Here is a 17,261-nt window from a genome sequence, read left to right as displayed (position 1 = left end):
AGACATTAATTAATAATTAATGTCTGATTGAGTTAGAATTACCATGAACCGTGGTATCTGTGAATTTGTCAGCAGGTCAGGTAGCGGTGACAAACTGATGACACTTTAAAGCAATCTTAGGGTTCTATAATGCTGTTAAATTTTTGTAATGTGCTGTAATTCTTTATCTCTTCTTCTTGTTTATGTTTCTCTCTGTTTTCATTTAAAGTTTAAAAAGTTTAAAGTTTATTGCCATTTGCAAAGTTACGTTACAGTACACGTACATTGGAATTCTTGTGCGTTTCTCAGTCAGCTTTTATTTAAAAAAAATATATATATATATATATTTTAAGGGAGAGCAAGGACTACAAAACATTTTAAAAGTGCAAAAAAAGAGACTATATATAAACAGACGGGCCTTGTGAGTGCTGATGCTCACAGCCCTGCGGTGTCTCAGATTGTAGCCTGTCACAAAAACAGAGCATAAGCTGGGTGGTGTTTGTCCCAAAGGATGCTCCAAACATCTGGTATCTCTGAAAAGTCCTGAATGTGCTCTTTACAGTGTACCCAGATTGTGACATGTGACATGTATGGTGTCAGAGAAATTCACTAAAATCTAATGTCCACTATAGTGGACAAAAGTCAATTCCTGGGTCCCAGGAGGATATAGTGTCCGTGGAGGGGAGGTTAGAGCCAATAACCTTCTCTGCAGTTTTTATGACCCGTTGCAGTGATTCCCTCTCAACCATGGTGGTGTTGCCATACCACACTGTGATACCTCTGGTGAGGATGCTCTCAACAAGGCCTCTGTAGACATGGGTGAGGGGTTGACATTGAAGTCCAGCCTTCTTCAGCAATCTTCAGCAATCATTTGTATTCACCTTTATCTATGTTCTTGGCGCATATATTTTACCAATGTGGTATAGAGAAGGTTTGTAGCAATATGGTTTCCCCTCCGTAGCAGTGACCTGTCCTTGTGCAGAACTTAATGCTAAATGTTCTGAGGATGAATGTTGTGGGGTGGGGATGAAAATGGGGTCCACAGCTATATCCATACAAAACCTGACCTTGACTCTTATGGTTACATTTATTCTGCTGTATAAATTCAGGAATCATTGTCAGTATTGTAATTTGGATTTTGAAATAATCCCAATCCCTTGGGTGTTTTCACTTTTCACAAGGAGGTAGAATCAGTTTTTATCAGGCGGTGGAGATTTCTGAAGCTGCCTTTCTCCTTTATACATCGCCCAGCCCAGACATTTATCATGCATATAAATGCCTTTTGGAGAGATAAACTAATTTCAATAAATTCAGCTGACAAATGGCTCCAGATCATATACTTTAATAGTTTCCTTAGACAATCCTTATAACTGGCACACCCCTGAGATGGGGTTTAATGCAGAAATGCAGTCTGCCTATTCAAAGAATATGTAGATAAGGCATAAAGTACAGTCTGTCAGTCATTATTGCAAACCTCGACAGGGTGATCAAAAGGCCAATAGAATGGCAAGAAAAAAAAAATCACTTTAGCCTACAAAACAATTGGCCATTGGACCTGATTGTTAACACCGGTTTCTGTTTACCTGGATGAGCGGTCTGACATAGGGGGAATTGAGCTTCTCTATACTCACTCCGAAGGGTTTTTTCACTGGCATGTCTCTTAGGTGTTGAGGACTAGTTCTCTAAGACTTTAACTCAAGTCATATTGGGCTTTGGGTGTGAGAAAAGTCCATTAAAAATAAACCGTATTATTATCATTATTATATTGGAATTGGTGACTTGTAACTTGTAATGGGGTCATTTTCACTGTAAGGTATCTTTATTTTATAAGGTGCCACAAAGAACCTTGAAAGTGCTATACAGAACCTTAATGGTGTTATAAAGAGAATTTTAACAATAGCTTATTTTCATTAGGTTTTTATAATATTATTTCTTATTATTATGCTTTTTACCCCTCTATCTACCTGGTCTTATAGTGCTTTGTAGCCTCTATCAGGGTTTTACATAAAAAATCCAGTTGTGTCAATTAGGTACTTTTATTTTTTTATTGACATGGGAAATTGTAGTTAAAATTACAGTGCTCTGACAACATTAGCTGAATACATAAATTACATTAAATCTGAATAAATACATACATAAATAAGTAAAAACAATTAAATTTATCATGGCCAAAAGTTGCTACTGTGAATGGATAGTATGTGAACCCTTTACAATGTTAAAAGGAAAAGGTTATTTTTTAAAAGTCACAAGATTATTTTTTTGTGTGACTGCATGTTTAAGCATAAACCTAAGTAAAAATTGAAAACTCTAACAGTATGGATAATAAATTCAGTATCTTCAACACTATCTCACGACCAATTCGTACGAATGATAAAAAGGTGGCTTGAGCTACATAAAATCAATAATGAGGAGGGTTTGAAAGGATTCTTTGACAGTTACAAATGTTACAGTTTTGTTAACAAAAAAGGCGGTATTAAAGAACCTTTTCAGCATAAAACAGTTTGGTTCTAAATAGAACTGTTACTGTGAATAACCATTAAAGAACCATCTTTTTAGAGTGTATATAATCACAATATTAAATAATTTGTTAATAAAACTCATCTTTCAGTTTGACATATATAAATTATGAATTTACAATGTCCACTTACATACATATAACTTAATTTAAACTGTCATTTATGTCTCCCCACTCTCTTGATCCTCTTATAGTGTACTGCCTCTTTCCATGTTTCCTTCCCTCTTTCCTTGTTCTCTAGCCACTCATCCCTCTCTTTTTCTTACCTGTCCTCGCTGTCCAATATTTTTATTTTTATTTTTTATTTTTTTTACTCCTCTTGAATAATACATGGCCTCACCTCTTTATTTCTCTCCTGCAGGTTTTTTTCTGACTGCCATTGTCCCTCGTTGTGTGAGCTGGGGTCATTCGAGGCAGAAGACACCATCATACCTCGATGAGTTAATGATGACTGGAAGCCAAATACTGTTCCTGTGCATCAGTGTTCGTCCAATTTTAGAAGCTTTATTCACAAACCCTACAGCTTTCTCTGCAAATCATTGACACATCTTATTCAATGCTATACACTGTTTACAGGTTTCAATCATGTTCTCCTTATTTCTTAAAGTTTCATTCACCTATTCACCATGCTACTTCTTAAATCTAAGAAAATATATAATTGAACAGTGTTATTAACTGTTTTTCCATTATTAAATAGTTTGTTTTGCCAATCAAGCTACTGTGGATAGTTCACCCAAAAATGAAATCATTTACTCACCCTCATGCTGTTCCAAAAATGTATGAGTTTTTTTTTCTTCTGTTGAACACAAAAGAAGATATTTTGAAGAATGTTATAACCAGATAGTTTAGCCATTGACTTCCATATATATATTTTTTCCTTCTATGGAAGTCAATGGCTACTGTCAACAGTTGTCTGGTTATACACTGCTCCCCGAAAACATATTTTATTCAAAAATTAAAACATCTTATTATAACCACAATAAATTCTACTCAACTTTTTCAGAGGATTTAAACTTGAAACTGATAAGTGCAATGAAAAGCACTGTAATCGTGTACCATTTTGACTTTACATAAGGTAGCAATTAAACTTGTTCAATTTTAGTGGTTTGCATTTTATAAAAGTGTAAATACCACTATGATCAGACAATTGGTAATCATAATTCTATGTAAGGCCATGAGATGGTAGTAGAGAAAAGTCTTTCTAAAGCAAAGCCTTTTTTTGCCTTTTCTTTACATGCACCCAATTCTTTAAAAAAGGCAACTCTTTTTTTTTTTTTTTTTTAAAAACACAGATGATATTATCCTGTTTTTCTTGTCTCATAAGATCCAATTGCTACAGTCATAGTCACAACACTGCACATTTGCAAACAGACACTTCAGCACAAGTCATTTAAAAAAAAAAAAAAGTTACGCCTAAGCACCTCACGTCATTACGCACTGCCAAGACGCCAATGAAATAAAAGCCGCGAAGAGCGCGCGGTTCATTCTGTGAGCGTTAACTTGACAATTTGTGTGGCTCTTCGCGTGTAGCTGGGATGTTCTTCTATTATTTCAGATAGAGCCAGAAAATAAGTGTAGTATAGGTGTGTGGTTACACATAATGTATTTAACTTGGACTCGAGAGCAACATCTTTTCAGAACCAAGGACAGCTCTCAACGGTCAATATGATCTCGGCGGTGACGAAGGATCGCGTGCAGGCACTCATGACCAGTTTGACATCTGAAGTGATGGATGTGCGATTTCTTAATAAGATGCACGACACCACTACAACTTTGCCGGTTTTAAGTTTTATGGACAACGAGACCAGATGCGGAGAGCCAATTTTGAGTTACGGACATATTGAGAAAGTGCTCGTCGGAGGAGTTCTGACCTTGCTTACCTTTTTAACAGTTTGCGGGAATCTTCTGGTGGTCATTTCAGTGTGTTTCGTGAAGAAACTAAAGCAACCTTCTAATTATTTAATCGTTTCTCTGGCCATTGCAGACCTGTCGGTGGCGGTGGTCGTCATGCCGTTTGTCAGCATTACTGATCTCATTGGAGGACAGTGGATCTTTGGTCGTGTTTTCTGTAATGTTTTTATCGCCATGGACGTGATGTGCTGCACCGCTTCAATAATGACACTGTGTGTCATAAGCATAGACAGGTAGGTCTCCCATATGCGTGCTGTATGATATAAAGCTTACCAAGTAGAAGTTAGATTAGTTAAACTAATCAATTAACTACTGCATTCAGATTAAATGTTTTATTCAGTCAGTATATTTACAGTATGTTTAGGAGACCGGGTCATGTTTTCACACTTTGTACTTTAGTGAAAATTTCTCAGGGTGGGTTTATTTTTTAAAGTCATTTTCTGTACACATCCCTTAAGACTTGCCCATAAGCCACCCAACATTTTCAACATTATTGACCAAGAACGAAAAAACACGCACGCACATTTATCTTACCTGCAATTGGAGCATAGGCTTAGGCTTTAACAATAGGCTTTTCAGATCAATCTAATTATGAATGAATGAGGCATTTATATAGCGCTTTCATATGTACTACTGTACACCCAAAGCGCTTTACAGTCATATCAGGGAATCTCTCCTTAACCACCACCAGTGTGAATTATGAAACAAAATTCATAAAATCAGCCAAACTGTAAAGAGAAAGAGATAGATTAAATAATTAAATCAAATTACAGCATACAATACACTGAAAAACGGATATACTAAATTAGCAGGTTTTATTAATGTAAAAAAAAAAAAAAAAGTAAAAGTTTTAAATCAGGTAGAAATAGCTTTTTAAGGTATTGCAGGCTACCACTTTTTATATATTTAAATATTGTATGAATGCATGTCACTGTGGTTTTATGTTCACTTGTCCACCGAACAAATATTTACAAAATAAATTATTCTTCTGAAATTTTAGTTTGGAGGACAGAATTCAAAATTCAACTAGATGTTAAAAACCACCATATCAAAAACACTCAAAACCTTATAGCTACTGAGATTTAGCCCTTTTGACAAAAAGCATGGGTCTCTTTTCAAGAAGTTATGTCATGCTTAGATTGTAATATTCCAAAGAAGGGCAAAGAATGTCACTGTGAAATTGCCCACCTTTATGCAGTCTTTGACTGATGCACTTTAGCAAATCTTTTTTTCTGCCTTCTTTCATTTTTCCCACTCTCCACTCCATTTTCTCAGGTACCTGGGCATTACTAAGCCATTGACGTATCCCGTGAGACAGAGTGGAAAGTGCATGGCCAAAATAGTGCTTTCTGTATGGCTTCTCTCTGCCTCCATCACCCTACCCCCACTGTTCGGATGGGCTCAGAATGTCAACGATGACAATGTGTGTCTGATCAGCCAGGACCTGGGCTACACTATATACTCCACTGCCGTGGCCTTCTACATCCCCATGACCGTGATGCTCATTATGTACTACCGGATATACAGGGTGGCGAAGGTGAGTGCTGCCAAGCACATGATCGCTGGCTTTCCAAAAGCGGAAGATGAGGAAAGCGTGAACTGCGTGACTGCGGCCCTAAAACTGCAGAGGGAGGTGAAGGAGTGTGTGAGCTTTTCTCGCCTTCTCAAAAGTGATCGTAAAAACATCTCCATCTTCAAAAGGGAGCAGAAGGCGGCGGCCACCCTTGGGATCGTCGTGGGGGCTTTCGCCGTGTGCTGGATGCCCTTCTTCCTGCTTTCCACGGCACGTCCGTTCATCTGTGGGGTGCAATGCAGCTGCGTGCCTTTGTGGGTGGAGAGGACGCTGCTGTGGCTAGGCTATGCCAACTCACTCATAAACCCCTTCATTTATGCATTCTTCAACAGGGACCTCAGAACCACCTACCACAACCTCATTCGCTGCCGCTATCGGAACATCAACCGCAAGCTCTCGGCAGCCAGCATGCACGAGGCTTTGAAACTTGCTGAGAGACCTGACCTGGTGCTGTAGGCTGTCCGTACCTTTCATGTCTCTCTAGGGACTGATGCAGGCACACGGAGGCTGAGAGACGTTTTTGATGAATTCCTTATTGCTCTCACGGAGGAGCTTTTCAGTCACTTCAATTGAGTCGAATTGCAATGACTTCAGTTAAGTGAAATTGGAACTGTTGTAAAGCTTCATGAAATGTTGTATAAAATGCTTTATAAATTAGATCCTATTGCTGTAAAATGTGCTTGATGAAAGACAAAAATAGTCATAAATATCAATGAGCAATGAATCTTCCAGTATCTTGTTCATATTTCATGCAGTATACTTTGTGCTCTTTATATTATATATGCAATAGTCCTCAATAATAATGAATCCATTGCAGCAAGGACAGTTCAACCAAAAGCTAAAATTCTGTCACCATTTACTCACCCTCATATCATTCCAAACCTCTGACTTTACTAAGTCAGAAAATATTGGTTTTATTTATTTTTTTCCATATAATGGAATACAATGGAATGTAATTGGACCCCCTTGAAAAAAAACTGAAATGTTGTTAAAAATATCTTTTGTGTTCCACAGAAGAAAGTCATACAGGAATGGGACAACTTGAGGGTGAGTATATGATGACATAATTTGAATTTTTGGGTGAACTGTCTCCTTGAGGACAAATTTATAAAGCAATATTAGAACAATACAAAAAAGTATGCAGTGGACAAGCAATCATAAAGATGAACACTTTACTTCGTTGCAGTCCCGTCCCTTTTGCCCTCAAAACAGTCACCTGATTTGACCATCAGTGATTGCCACTAATAATGTGACAGCAAGTTGAGCGTGTCTCGCCTATAGTTGTATTATTAGAAGCAAGGCATTTATTGTCTTCTAGCTGTGAGAAAGGCAGAGTTGGGCACTGGGCAGGTGTCTTTAATTTCTATCAGCATGCTTGGCCAACAGATGGTAAACAATACATCAACACTAGTGGCACTGTGTATTCGTCAAGCATTTTAGTGACCACGCTTTTGGATTTGAAACGTTTATGCATATAAAGTTACAAGTAATATAAAAACAAACCAACTATACATATCTATACAGTATATTCATATTATGCAGCTGATTATTCTCATGTTATGGCCAATTAGCAATAAATATTATACTGTTTTGTCTAAATAAATATATATTTATATCTAATTTTAAATATTAAAAGGAGCATACATAATTAAATAGCAGGTATTGACAGATACCATTTTAAAATATAGACAGATAATAAATATGGTCTCAATATATTGCATATCCCTATACCTAAAAAAGAATTACAGGCCTGAGAGAGAAAAGATGGAAGTTTATCATTAAGATGCTGAGGGCACCAAACAGGCACCAAACAACAAATCTGTTCTGGTCTACCAGCCGTTGTTTGAATTTATAGGAGATGCAAATTTTGGGGGAAGGTTTTGTGAGGAAAATAAATATATCATATGCTCATTCACAAAGACAAATTGCTGTGGTCATTGAATTAAATGATTAATTATAAAAAAACAAAACAAAAAAACTTGAGATTGTGCTTTAGTATTGGTTAAACTATTCTACATGAACCGAAGTCCACATTAATCTTTCATTATTACACTTTAAAGATTTTGAAAAAGGTTTGCATGCATCCCAATTGAGGTGACATGTTGTCCTTTATTGTATAAACAGAAATGGAAATGAATGCAGATGTCATCAGTGTAATATGTCAAGCCTCCAAGACTAAAAAAACATAGCTATATTGGTATTATATTTGTCCACATTACTGTACAAAAAGCAAAGAAAAACGAGAAAGACTTTCAAAGAGTTTCAGAATCTATACCAGACAAGAGGTTTTGTTCTCATGTTATACCGGAACTGAACATGAATGACTGCTCCGTAAATTGTATCTCTTTCTGAAATTTGTGACAGTGACATGCTCTGTGCGAGTCTTTCAGTCTTGTTTTTCCATCTATGGCAGCACAGCATGAGGGCTGCTTCCTGTCCATTTCCCTGGGGGCTTTTTGTAATCATTGTACCTGCAAAAATATTCTGAATTAAGGCTTCAATGTGATAAGAAATAGGTGTGTACTTTATTAAAGCTACACTGTGTAACTTTTTTAGTTGATTCTTAGCAAAAAACACTTAGTTCTTTCAAAAATATATGTGCTCATTAATGTATATTTACTTCTTTCAAGTAATAAAGTATTCTCTTAAGTTTATAATCTGCCATTGAAAGTACATACGGGTGAGAGGTTCGAATGCCGGTCGCCATGTTGCCCCTCCATCTTGAAACTACATTAGCCAAAGAGGGACATGCCGGTAAATTCAAGCTTCGCCTTTTGCGTTTTTCACTCAGTGACACCGTGACGAATGCGAGGGGGAGATTACTCGCGAGCTCTCGAGTGCCGGCAGATTTGAAAGATAGTGTGTGTGTGTGTGTGCGTGCGTACTCACATTTGAAAGAGAGAATTAAAACGTCAACGCGACAGGCAAATCAGCAAGACCATAGTCAATATTGGAGTAACTTTTCCCAGATGGTAAGAGCCCATGAGGAGAAGATTTTAAAACGGACACCGAGGTTGCCTGCTTTCTTCTCGACAGGTAATTCAGCCTGATGTAATTCATTTGTGTAAATTCGAAGTTTTGTAGTTGCTTGTCTAACCATAGCATGGTTGTGCATAACGCCAGAACGACCTCTAGTATAACTTCATCCTCGCGTCAGTGGTGAAAAAGTATTGTTTACCTTGTAACATAAATCTGTGCTGCGACGGATCACAGGTGATGAATAGTTTTAAAGGCGCAATTTTTTAAGCTATATAAAAAAAATGTAGCTTTAAAGCTACACTGTGTGATTTTTACCCCCATCTAGCGGTGAAATTGTATATGACTACCCAGTGAATATTAGCTTCTGTTCCTCTCAATTCCGAGGGCGTTTTAACTCCTACGGTGGCCGTATTATTCCAAGATTAACATGGCTTCCAGTTATCGACTTCGTCCATGACAATAATAAACAATACGTCTAAAATGAATAAAACTACAGGACAGATGTCAGGAGGTAAACGTCACCCTTGGAATCGGCTATCCCAGCATAATCAGATTAGGCTAATGTTACAATGTGTACAAAGTAAAAGCAATTAAAAATAACTAAAATTTACAGTGTCCTTTTTTTTATATAGCTTAAAAAATTGCGCCTTTAAAACTATTCATCACCTGTGATCCGTCGCAGCACAGATTTATGTTACAAGGTAAACAATACTTTTTCACCACTGACGCGAGGATGAAGTTATACTAGAGGTCGTTCTGGCGTTATGCACAACCATGCTATGGTTAGACAAGCAACTATAAAACTTAGAATTTACACAAATGAATTACAACAGGCTGAATTACCTGTCGAGAAGAAAGCAGGCAACCTCGGTGTCCGTTTTAAAATCTTCTCCTCATGAGCTCTTACCATCTGGGAAAAGTTACTCCAATATTGACTATGGTCTTGCTGATTTGCCTGTCGCGTTGACGTTTTAATTCTCTCTTTCAAATGTGAGTACGCACGCACACACACACATACCACACTATCTTTCAAATCTGCCGGCACTCGAGAGCTCGCGAGTAATCTCCCCCTCGCATTCGTCACGGTGTCACTGAGTGAAAAACGCAAAAGGCGAAGCTTGAATTTACAGGCATGTCCCTCTTTGGCTAATGTAGTTTCAAGATGGAGGGGCAACATGGCGACCGGCATTCGAACCCCTCACCCGTATGTACTTTCAATGGCAGATTATAAACTTAAGAGAATACTTTATTACTTGAAAGAAGTAAATATACATTAATGAGCACATATATTTTTGAAAGAACTAAGTGTTTTTTGCTAAGAATCAACTAAAAAAGTTACACAGTGTAGCTTTAATAAACAAACTCCAGCTGGTCCAAAATGCAGCAGCTGTTTTTACTAGAACCAGGAAGTATGACCATATTAGCCCAGTTCTGTCAACACTGCTTTGGCTCCCTATTAAACATTGTACACTTTAAAATCTTGCTCATTACTTATAAAGCCCTGAATAAATTATCTTATTACTTGAGCAAGCTCCTATCACATTATATTCCTTCATGCCCTCTAGGGTCTCAAAATTCTGGCCAGTTGATAATACCTAGAATATCAAAATCGATTGTGGGCGGTAGATACTTTTCCTATTTAGCACCAAAACTCTGGAACAGTCTTCCTGGCTTTGCTCGGGAGGCCGACACACTCTGTCGGTTTAAATCTAGGTTAAAGGCCCATCTCATTAACCAAGCATGAACATAACACACTAACACATTTCTATCATTCAAATCCCTTAAAGGATCGTTAGACTGCATAAAGTCAACTAGAACAGGCAGCACTTCCTACAACACCCTATGTACTTGTTACATCGGTAAGAGGAATGGCATCTATGCTAATATTAGTCTGTCTTATCCTGAGGTAACCTTGGTCAGCCAGATCCGGTCCATATACAGACCAGATGATACATCTGCACATAGAGACAACCACAACGTAGCCCTGAATATTAGCGGAGACCACAACAACTAGATGAGCCTTAAAGACAGATTCCCTGCAAAGACCTCATTGACTAGATAGCCCTCGACACAGATCCTCAGCTAAGACCATGAGAACCAAATCCCCTCCATATGCTGGCATAATGTATCTTGATCTTCAAGCAGAAGGAGCAGGATGAGATTATTCTGAATGATACCAATCCACAATCTGACTTGAGATGATGCCTGGAATCATAATCACATTATGTTCGTTCATTTGGCTAGATAAGAACTGGCCCCCAGACTGAACATGGTTTCTCCCAAGGTTCCCCCCTGCACTGACACCACTGGATGATGACATCACTGTTTTATGCAGAGCTGCTTAATAGCTGAATTGAACCCATTCCATAATTTATGAACTTTACACAGTAATTGAACTGAACTGAATCAACAATGAACTGACTTCAGCTGAATAATGACACTATTGTCTTTTAGAGATGCTTTTCAGCAGAATTGAATTCTGTTTGCGTCATTGAATAATTTTCGTGTTTATCACTGTAAGCATGACTTGACTAATAACTATTGACTAATTTATTATTAATTGCAGAACCTATATAAATTATTGTATGTTTTTTTTTCCATCCATGGCTGACAGTGTTATCTTTTTTTAAATAATCTAACAAGAATACTTAACAATTACTCTGAGTCACCCTGTTTTAAATTAGTTTATCTGCAAATATATAAATAAATATTTCAGGATTCTATTCCAACACCCCAAATGCAGGGAAGATTTCAAGGTGAATCTATTGCTAGCAGTTTCAGAAGCACCGGCACACATATCGGTTCAATCAGAGACACGTCCTTAAACCTACACCATGTACAAAGGATGGAAGAGTGATGTTTCCCAGCCTGAAAAGATACTCCAGATATTGATCTTCTATATGGCTATCAAGCTGTGGAAGCTACATTCTTCTTGCTTTACATCCTGCTGATCAAACAGAAGTTCACACTATCTTTGCTACTTTTGGTTTGTTTTATCATATAAAACATAAGCACGCTTGTCGCTCCATCAGCCAGATGTCTTTGAATACTAGTTTAATGACACTAATTCCACCTGGCACCACTATAATTGCAGCCTAAACTTACAAAGGAAAGTCAGAATGACCCTGTCAGTGCTCGGACCTCCCGTCTGTTGTTCTTCAATACACCGCAGGCCCCAAGCAGATTCCACACAATACGCCTCTCCATGTGAACATGCTCTCTGCCACTACCTCTGAAACAAAGAAGTCTCAAGACTAATAAATCACACAGTCCTGAAGGACAGTCCCAAATGCACTGAAAGCAAGAGTAGGCGATATTATTAGCCCAACATCATCGGGGCTCTGGCACACAAACTGGACGTATGCAGGCTAACATAAAATTCTCATTAACCACTCTAGTCAAGTCAAGTCATCTTCATTTATATAGCACTTTTAACAATGTAGATTGTCTCAAAGCAGCTTTACAGAGATAAATGTATAATTTAACGTAAGATTGTTTTGGCTTTATAGCGGTTCTTTAATAAAGTTATTTTCCAGCTAAAGTTAGTTTTGATTGATTCGCTTCTGTTGCAACGATGCATGTAGGACGTTTGTAAAAATATGGCCGTAAAAGTTACAGTGCCTGACATGGAGAATCTATTTCCAGGAGCCTGAACTTCTCCTTCCTTGATAAGGAGCTGTAATTGGCCAGCTGTCCTGGCTGTTAAAGTATTGGCCTTTGATAGAATCAGACTACATCATTAACAGAACTTCACAATCGGTCAGGAATAACACCTCAGAGATTTCTCCACAGCGGTATCATTTCTAACAAGAAGTCAGGGATTAATGGATGACAGCAATTAGGAAGAGGTATGAAAGAGAGAGTACAACCTCTGTAGATGCTGATTGATTTGTTCAGCTGTTTTATGCTGTTAATTCACTAGCTACTGTGATATGTTTAAATGTTCCCAATGGGAATGTCACAGGAACTGGATAGGAGCAGTAGGAAAAAAGGAAAGAAAAAATTTAGGCTTAACTGCATGTGGAAATGGCTTTGAACAGCCTGACAAAGACCGCTTGTGGTCATCTTGTGCTGGTTCTTTTTTGCATTTCAAGTTTTTTTTTTTGGATTGAGCACCAGCTTAAGTGATGTTTAGATGTGTGGATACTACTTTGAATTTGAATAGATGCATAATGTGAAAACTGATTTGAAATTGGACATTGTGTTACCATAGAAACAGTACTTTAAACCTTTTAGATAGCTACATTTTTGTGATATCAACTTCAAATTTGGAACACAACTTGGTTAGACGTGGCTTTGATTTTAGAGTCCAAATTATTTTGTAAAAAATATATTTTGTATGAAATATTTTTTTTAGTTCATTACATTTACTTTACAGTAAACTAAACTTCTATTTTTTTTTTCACTTACAAGTTTTTACTCTTCAGTGAACCTTGAGAAACAGCTACTCTATCACACATGTTATTGTATTGAAATGCGGAGTAAACATTTCTTATATAACATGACTGAATGGCACACCATTTATATTCATATAGAGCAAAATATGTGGCTTATCATGATCAATATGTTGGTTCCACAAAAAATATTCAGTCACACTTTAGATTAGGGTCGAATTATCACTATTTACTAACTATTAATTATACGACTTTTGCATCAATAAACTACTAATTACTGCTTATTAATAGTTAGTAAGGTAGTTGTTAAGTTTAGGTATTGGGTAGGATTAAGGGATATAGAATGGTCATGCAGAATAAGGCATTAATGTGTGCTTTATAAGTACTAATAAACAGCCAATATCCTTGTGATATGCATGCTAATAAGAAAACTAGTTAAAAGCGAGAATTGGACTCTAAACTAAAGTGTTACCAAAAAAAGTTTTTTGATCAAGCAATTGTTAAATTGACCATTTTGATTAAGGTTTAAAAATATTTTTTTGTAATGAATAAATACTAAATTCTTTGGAATAAGTAAACAATTTATAGATAAACAACTTACATGCATTAATTGTAAACTATTCTTAGATTCTTAATTCAAATAACTGCAGTTTTACTTAAAAGGCCTGGGTGACAAATTCAGGTTTTAGTTGACATGTAACCTTAGAACTTGCATTTCACTTTGGCCAATAATAAACGTGCAGAGCGTACCCTTCTGCTGACATACTGTTATTCACTAGGGAAACAGTTCTCAAGGACCCTTCATCAGGCAGCAATGTGCCAAGGGTTTCTGGACAAAATGTCAGGTGTCAGGTTTATTTGGAATAAATTGGAATTCCTCAGAGTATTTATTCACATCAAGTATTTCAATGAAGCCCAGGAGTGACATAAATTCTACAGAGCGCATCTTACAAGCTTTCTATGCGTTCAACATATATTACTTCAGTGAGACTCAATCTATAATCAATCAACGTGGGACTAAATAATTATCATTGCAATGCACCTTGGCTTTGTTTGTTTTGGTAAACAAGGTGTCACATTACGTGTAGGACAAAGCTCATGGATGCGAGGAATACGTAGAAATAAAATGTAATAACCAAACTCTCTGGGGAAACACCAAACAGTCACACTAACATTGACAATAACGGACGAAGACTGAAGGAGAACACAAGGTATAAATACACAGGGACTGACAAGATAACTAATGAGGTGATTGACAATGCACAGGTGATAGACATGACTAATTAGAACAATCATGGAACACTAGGACACAGGACTGAACCAAAAACACAATGAAGGGGGGGAAACACAGATCATACATGTAACACAAGGAACCCTGTAACTCATAATTTATCCTTGCAGGTTGTCTTTGTTTATATGTGTGAGAGGGATGATCGAAGACAGAACGTATTGAGTGCCAACCTGAAACACATGGTGCAAATTGCAATCAAATGACACAGTTGCCTTTGTCTTTTCAAGGTTACATCTCATTTGAGAATTCCATCACATAAAGCTTCCTGATGACAAAACACACTCGAAATCAGAGGATATTTTTGTTCGCAATATGCAAAAAAATGTCTTGCTTCAAGCAAGATTTTATTTTAATTTGAAACCTCCCAGCATCCTGACCGAAGCTTTGGGTCAAACAATCCTCTCTCGCTGTATTTTACATCTAAATAGGATGGACCTCACGGCAAGAATCACAGTCGTACTGCGATGCTCAAAAATTATTCATAGATGCTTATGTAAGTCAATCTCTGAACTTCAGCAAAGGCAGACGGCAAGTTAATGCAAGACTGGTGCACTCTAAGAAATAAATTAGGCAATGCCAGAGATACATTTTTTAAAATCACTTTATTTATATGCTTTGATTTGTAACTAGCTCCGTTTCATCAGAGGTTTTATTGCAGAATGGTAGTTGATTAATTTGGATTGGTAATTATGAGGGGAAAAAAATAGGTTAATGGCAGTTCACTGATCGTGCAGCAGCTTAATGAATGTGAAACTGTTTCTATTAAAATTAAATCAATTACCCTTGCAGTGCTGAGACCCCCATTTCAAATGGCCAATGGTTGAACCAAAAACATAATGAAACTGATTACATGTATTTCTTTCTGGAATTCAGAAGAAAAAAAAACCTTGGTGCCTGTTGTCTCAGCTGTTTTAGAGAGGTGATGTGCTGACATCAGAGGTTGCAAAACTAAAACTAATTCTCAGTAACAAAATGTAATAACATTCATGCACAAGAACAGTGTGGTATACAGCCCCAGACTAATTCAGTTTCAGCATACCCTATTAGAACATGGTCTCCTCATCGAATTGTACCTGTTTGGGGCCGTTCCATCAAAAAAAAAAAAAAAAAATTTTTTTCAAAATGTACATTAGCTAACAAGAACAAAGTATGCCCTGTCAGCAGCGAACAGCCAAAGAAACCTATTCTGCCTTTTTTTTTAATGAAGGCTGTAACGACTATGGCTCGATGGGTAAAAATGGACTTTTAATTTATATACTAATTAAAAGTGAAAACACTTTCTAAGTCCCACAGACTTGGCAGACTCTGTAACTGAATCCCTTTTACGACCCACTTCCCCCTTTCCACAGTGTGAGCTTCAAAGACATTCTTTGAAATGTTACACACACACACACACACACACACAAAACACACTCGTGGACTTTGAAACAGACATTCCCACACAGAACAAGTCACTAAATGTTGATATGTATTCCTATGTTTCTTTAAAGTGTCATCGTTTGCCATTACGGAAACACTGACAATTTTATTGTACGTTTAATCAAGCTTTATTTGTGTGTAATGATGCATATGAACGTAACGTTATGTGTGTCCAAAATCTACCTGTAATTCTTGGTATCTGTCTGACCGTCCTGTTTTAATTCGATCAGTCCCACCTAAGTTATATAAGTAACATCTTTAGTTCAGTATGTATAATCTTAAGAGGAAATATGAATTATTTCGTTCAGGAGACATATGGTGAAAGGAGGCGTTTTCTTCACACAAAGAGAATTTTCCCGCCTCAGAACCGAAAGATTTCATTGGGTACCGTCATCAAACAGGGCGTTACCCCGCGCTGCTTTAAAAACCACAACACAAGCAGACGTCTCTCTCTCTCTGCTCTCACACGCTCTCACCCTCGTGACTCCGAACTCTGAACTCTGCACTCTCACCCCTCCCTGCTCCATGAGCAGCGGAGCGAGAGAGGGGACAGGGCCTTCATCCAAACGCGGATGTAAAAAGCCTTTCTTGGCTTGTAACCAAGTTTTCTCGCCCTTCCCGCACCGGGAAGAGACTTCCGTACCTCGGTAATGTTACATTCAGTGAGTTTTTAAGAACTTCACGCGAAACGCAAGCCTACAAATCGATGAGACACGGTCCAGCCAAGATACGCACGTGGTCCCGAAGCCCAGCTTCCCACAGACAAAGGAACAGAATCGCAAGTAACGTATAAAATGATCTCTCTCGAAGCTGCTTTCACAGTTGTCTCTTAAAAGGTTCTGTTTGTGAATTACCATCCTTTCTCCCTCACTTTCTTCCTATTTTCATTCTGATCAAGTCATGTTTATGTTTGTTTGTTTAAACGTTCGTGTGTCTTGTGTAATTTTACGTACGTAGATTAGCCTATATTACTTCCTATATGCATATAATCCTTTGTGTGTCATTTTTGATTAAATAAATCTTTTATACTTTGACTGACTCTGTGTTACAATCCCACCAATGTAATTGTCAATGAAATTGCGATAAGATCTGGCTACTAGCTCTTTATTTTAATGCATAAACCCAGCAATTTGCATCCACGGCCAGGAGAGAATTGTCTGAGGTTTGATAATATAAATATTCCTTCTTAACTGGTATAAT

At 37.4% G+C, this 17,261-nt stretch overlaps 2 protein-coding genes across 3 annotated transcripts in view; both read left to right on the top strand.

Moving 5' to 3' along the window:
* Window positions 1-17,261, top strand: part of LOC307147356 (interferon-induced protein with tetratricopeptide repeats 5-like) — a 141,134-nt gene that overhangs the window by 70,534 nt on the left and 53,339 nt on the right. The gene's annotated exons all lie outside the window — the stretch shown is intronic.
* On the top strand, window positions 3,960-6,838 carry htr7 (5-hydroxytryptamine receptor 7). Of its 2 annotated transcripts, XM_079852239.1 has the most exons (3): window positions 3,960-4,322; window positions 4,479-4,638; window positions 5,681-6,480. In XM_079852239.1, the coding sequence occupies exons 1-3, from the start codon at window positions 4,160-4,162 to the stop codon at window positions 6,432-6,434; spliced, it is 1,077 nt and encodes a 358-aa protein (XP_079708365.1). In that variant the 5' UTR covers window positions 3,960-4,159; the 3' UTR covers window positions 6,435-6,480. The 2 variants fall into 2 exon arrangements, with proteins under 2 accessions (XP_079708365.1, XP_079708364.1); XM_079852238.1 differs by having other exon boundaries at window positions 3,960-4,638; window positions 5,681-6,838.

Source organism: Squalius cephalus, assembly GCF_949319135.1.
Source record: "Squalius cephalus genome assembly, chromosome: 19".
NCBI lineage: Eukaryota > Metazoa > Chordata > Actinopteri > Cypriniformes > Leuciscidae > Squalius > Squalius cephalus.
Note: the sequence above shows the minus strand (reverse complement) of the source record. Positions and strands in the feature narration are given on the sequence as shown.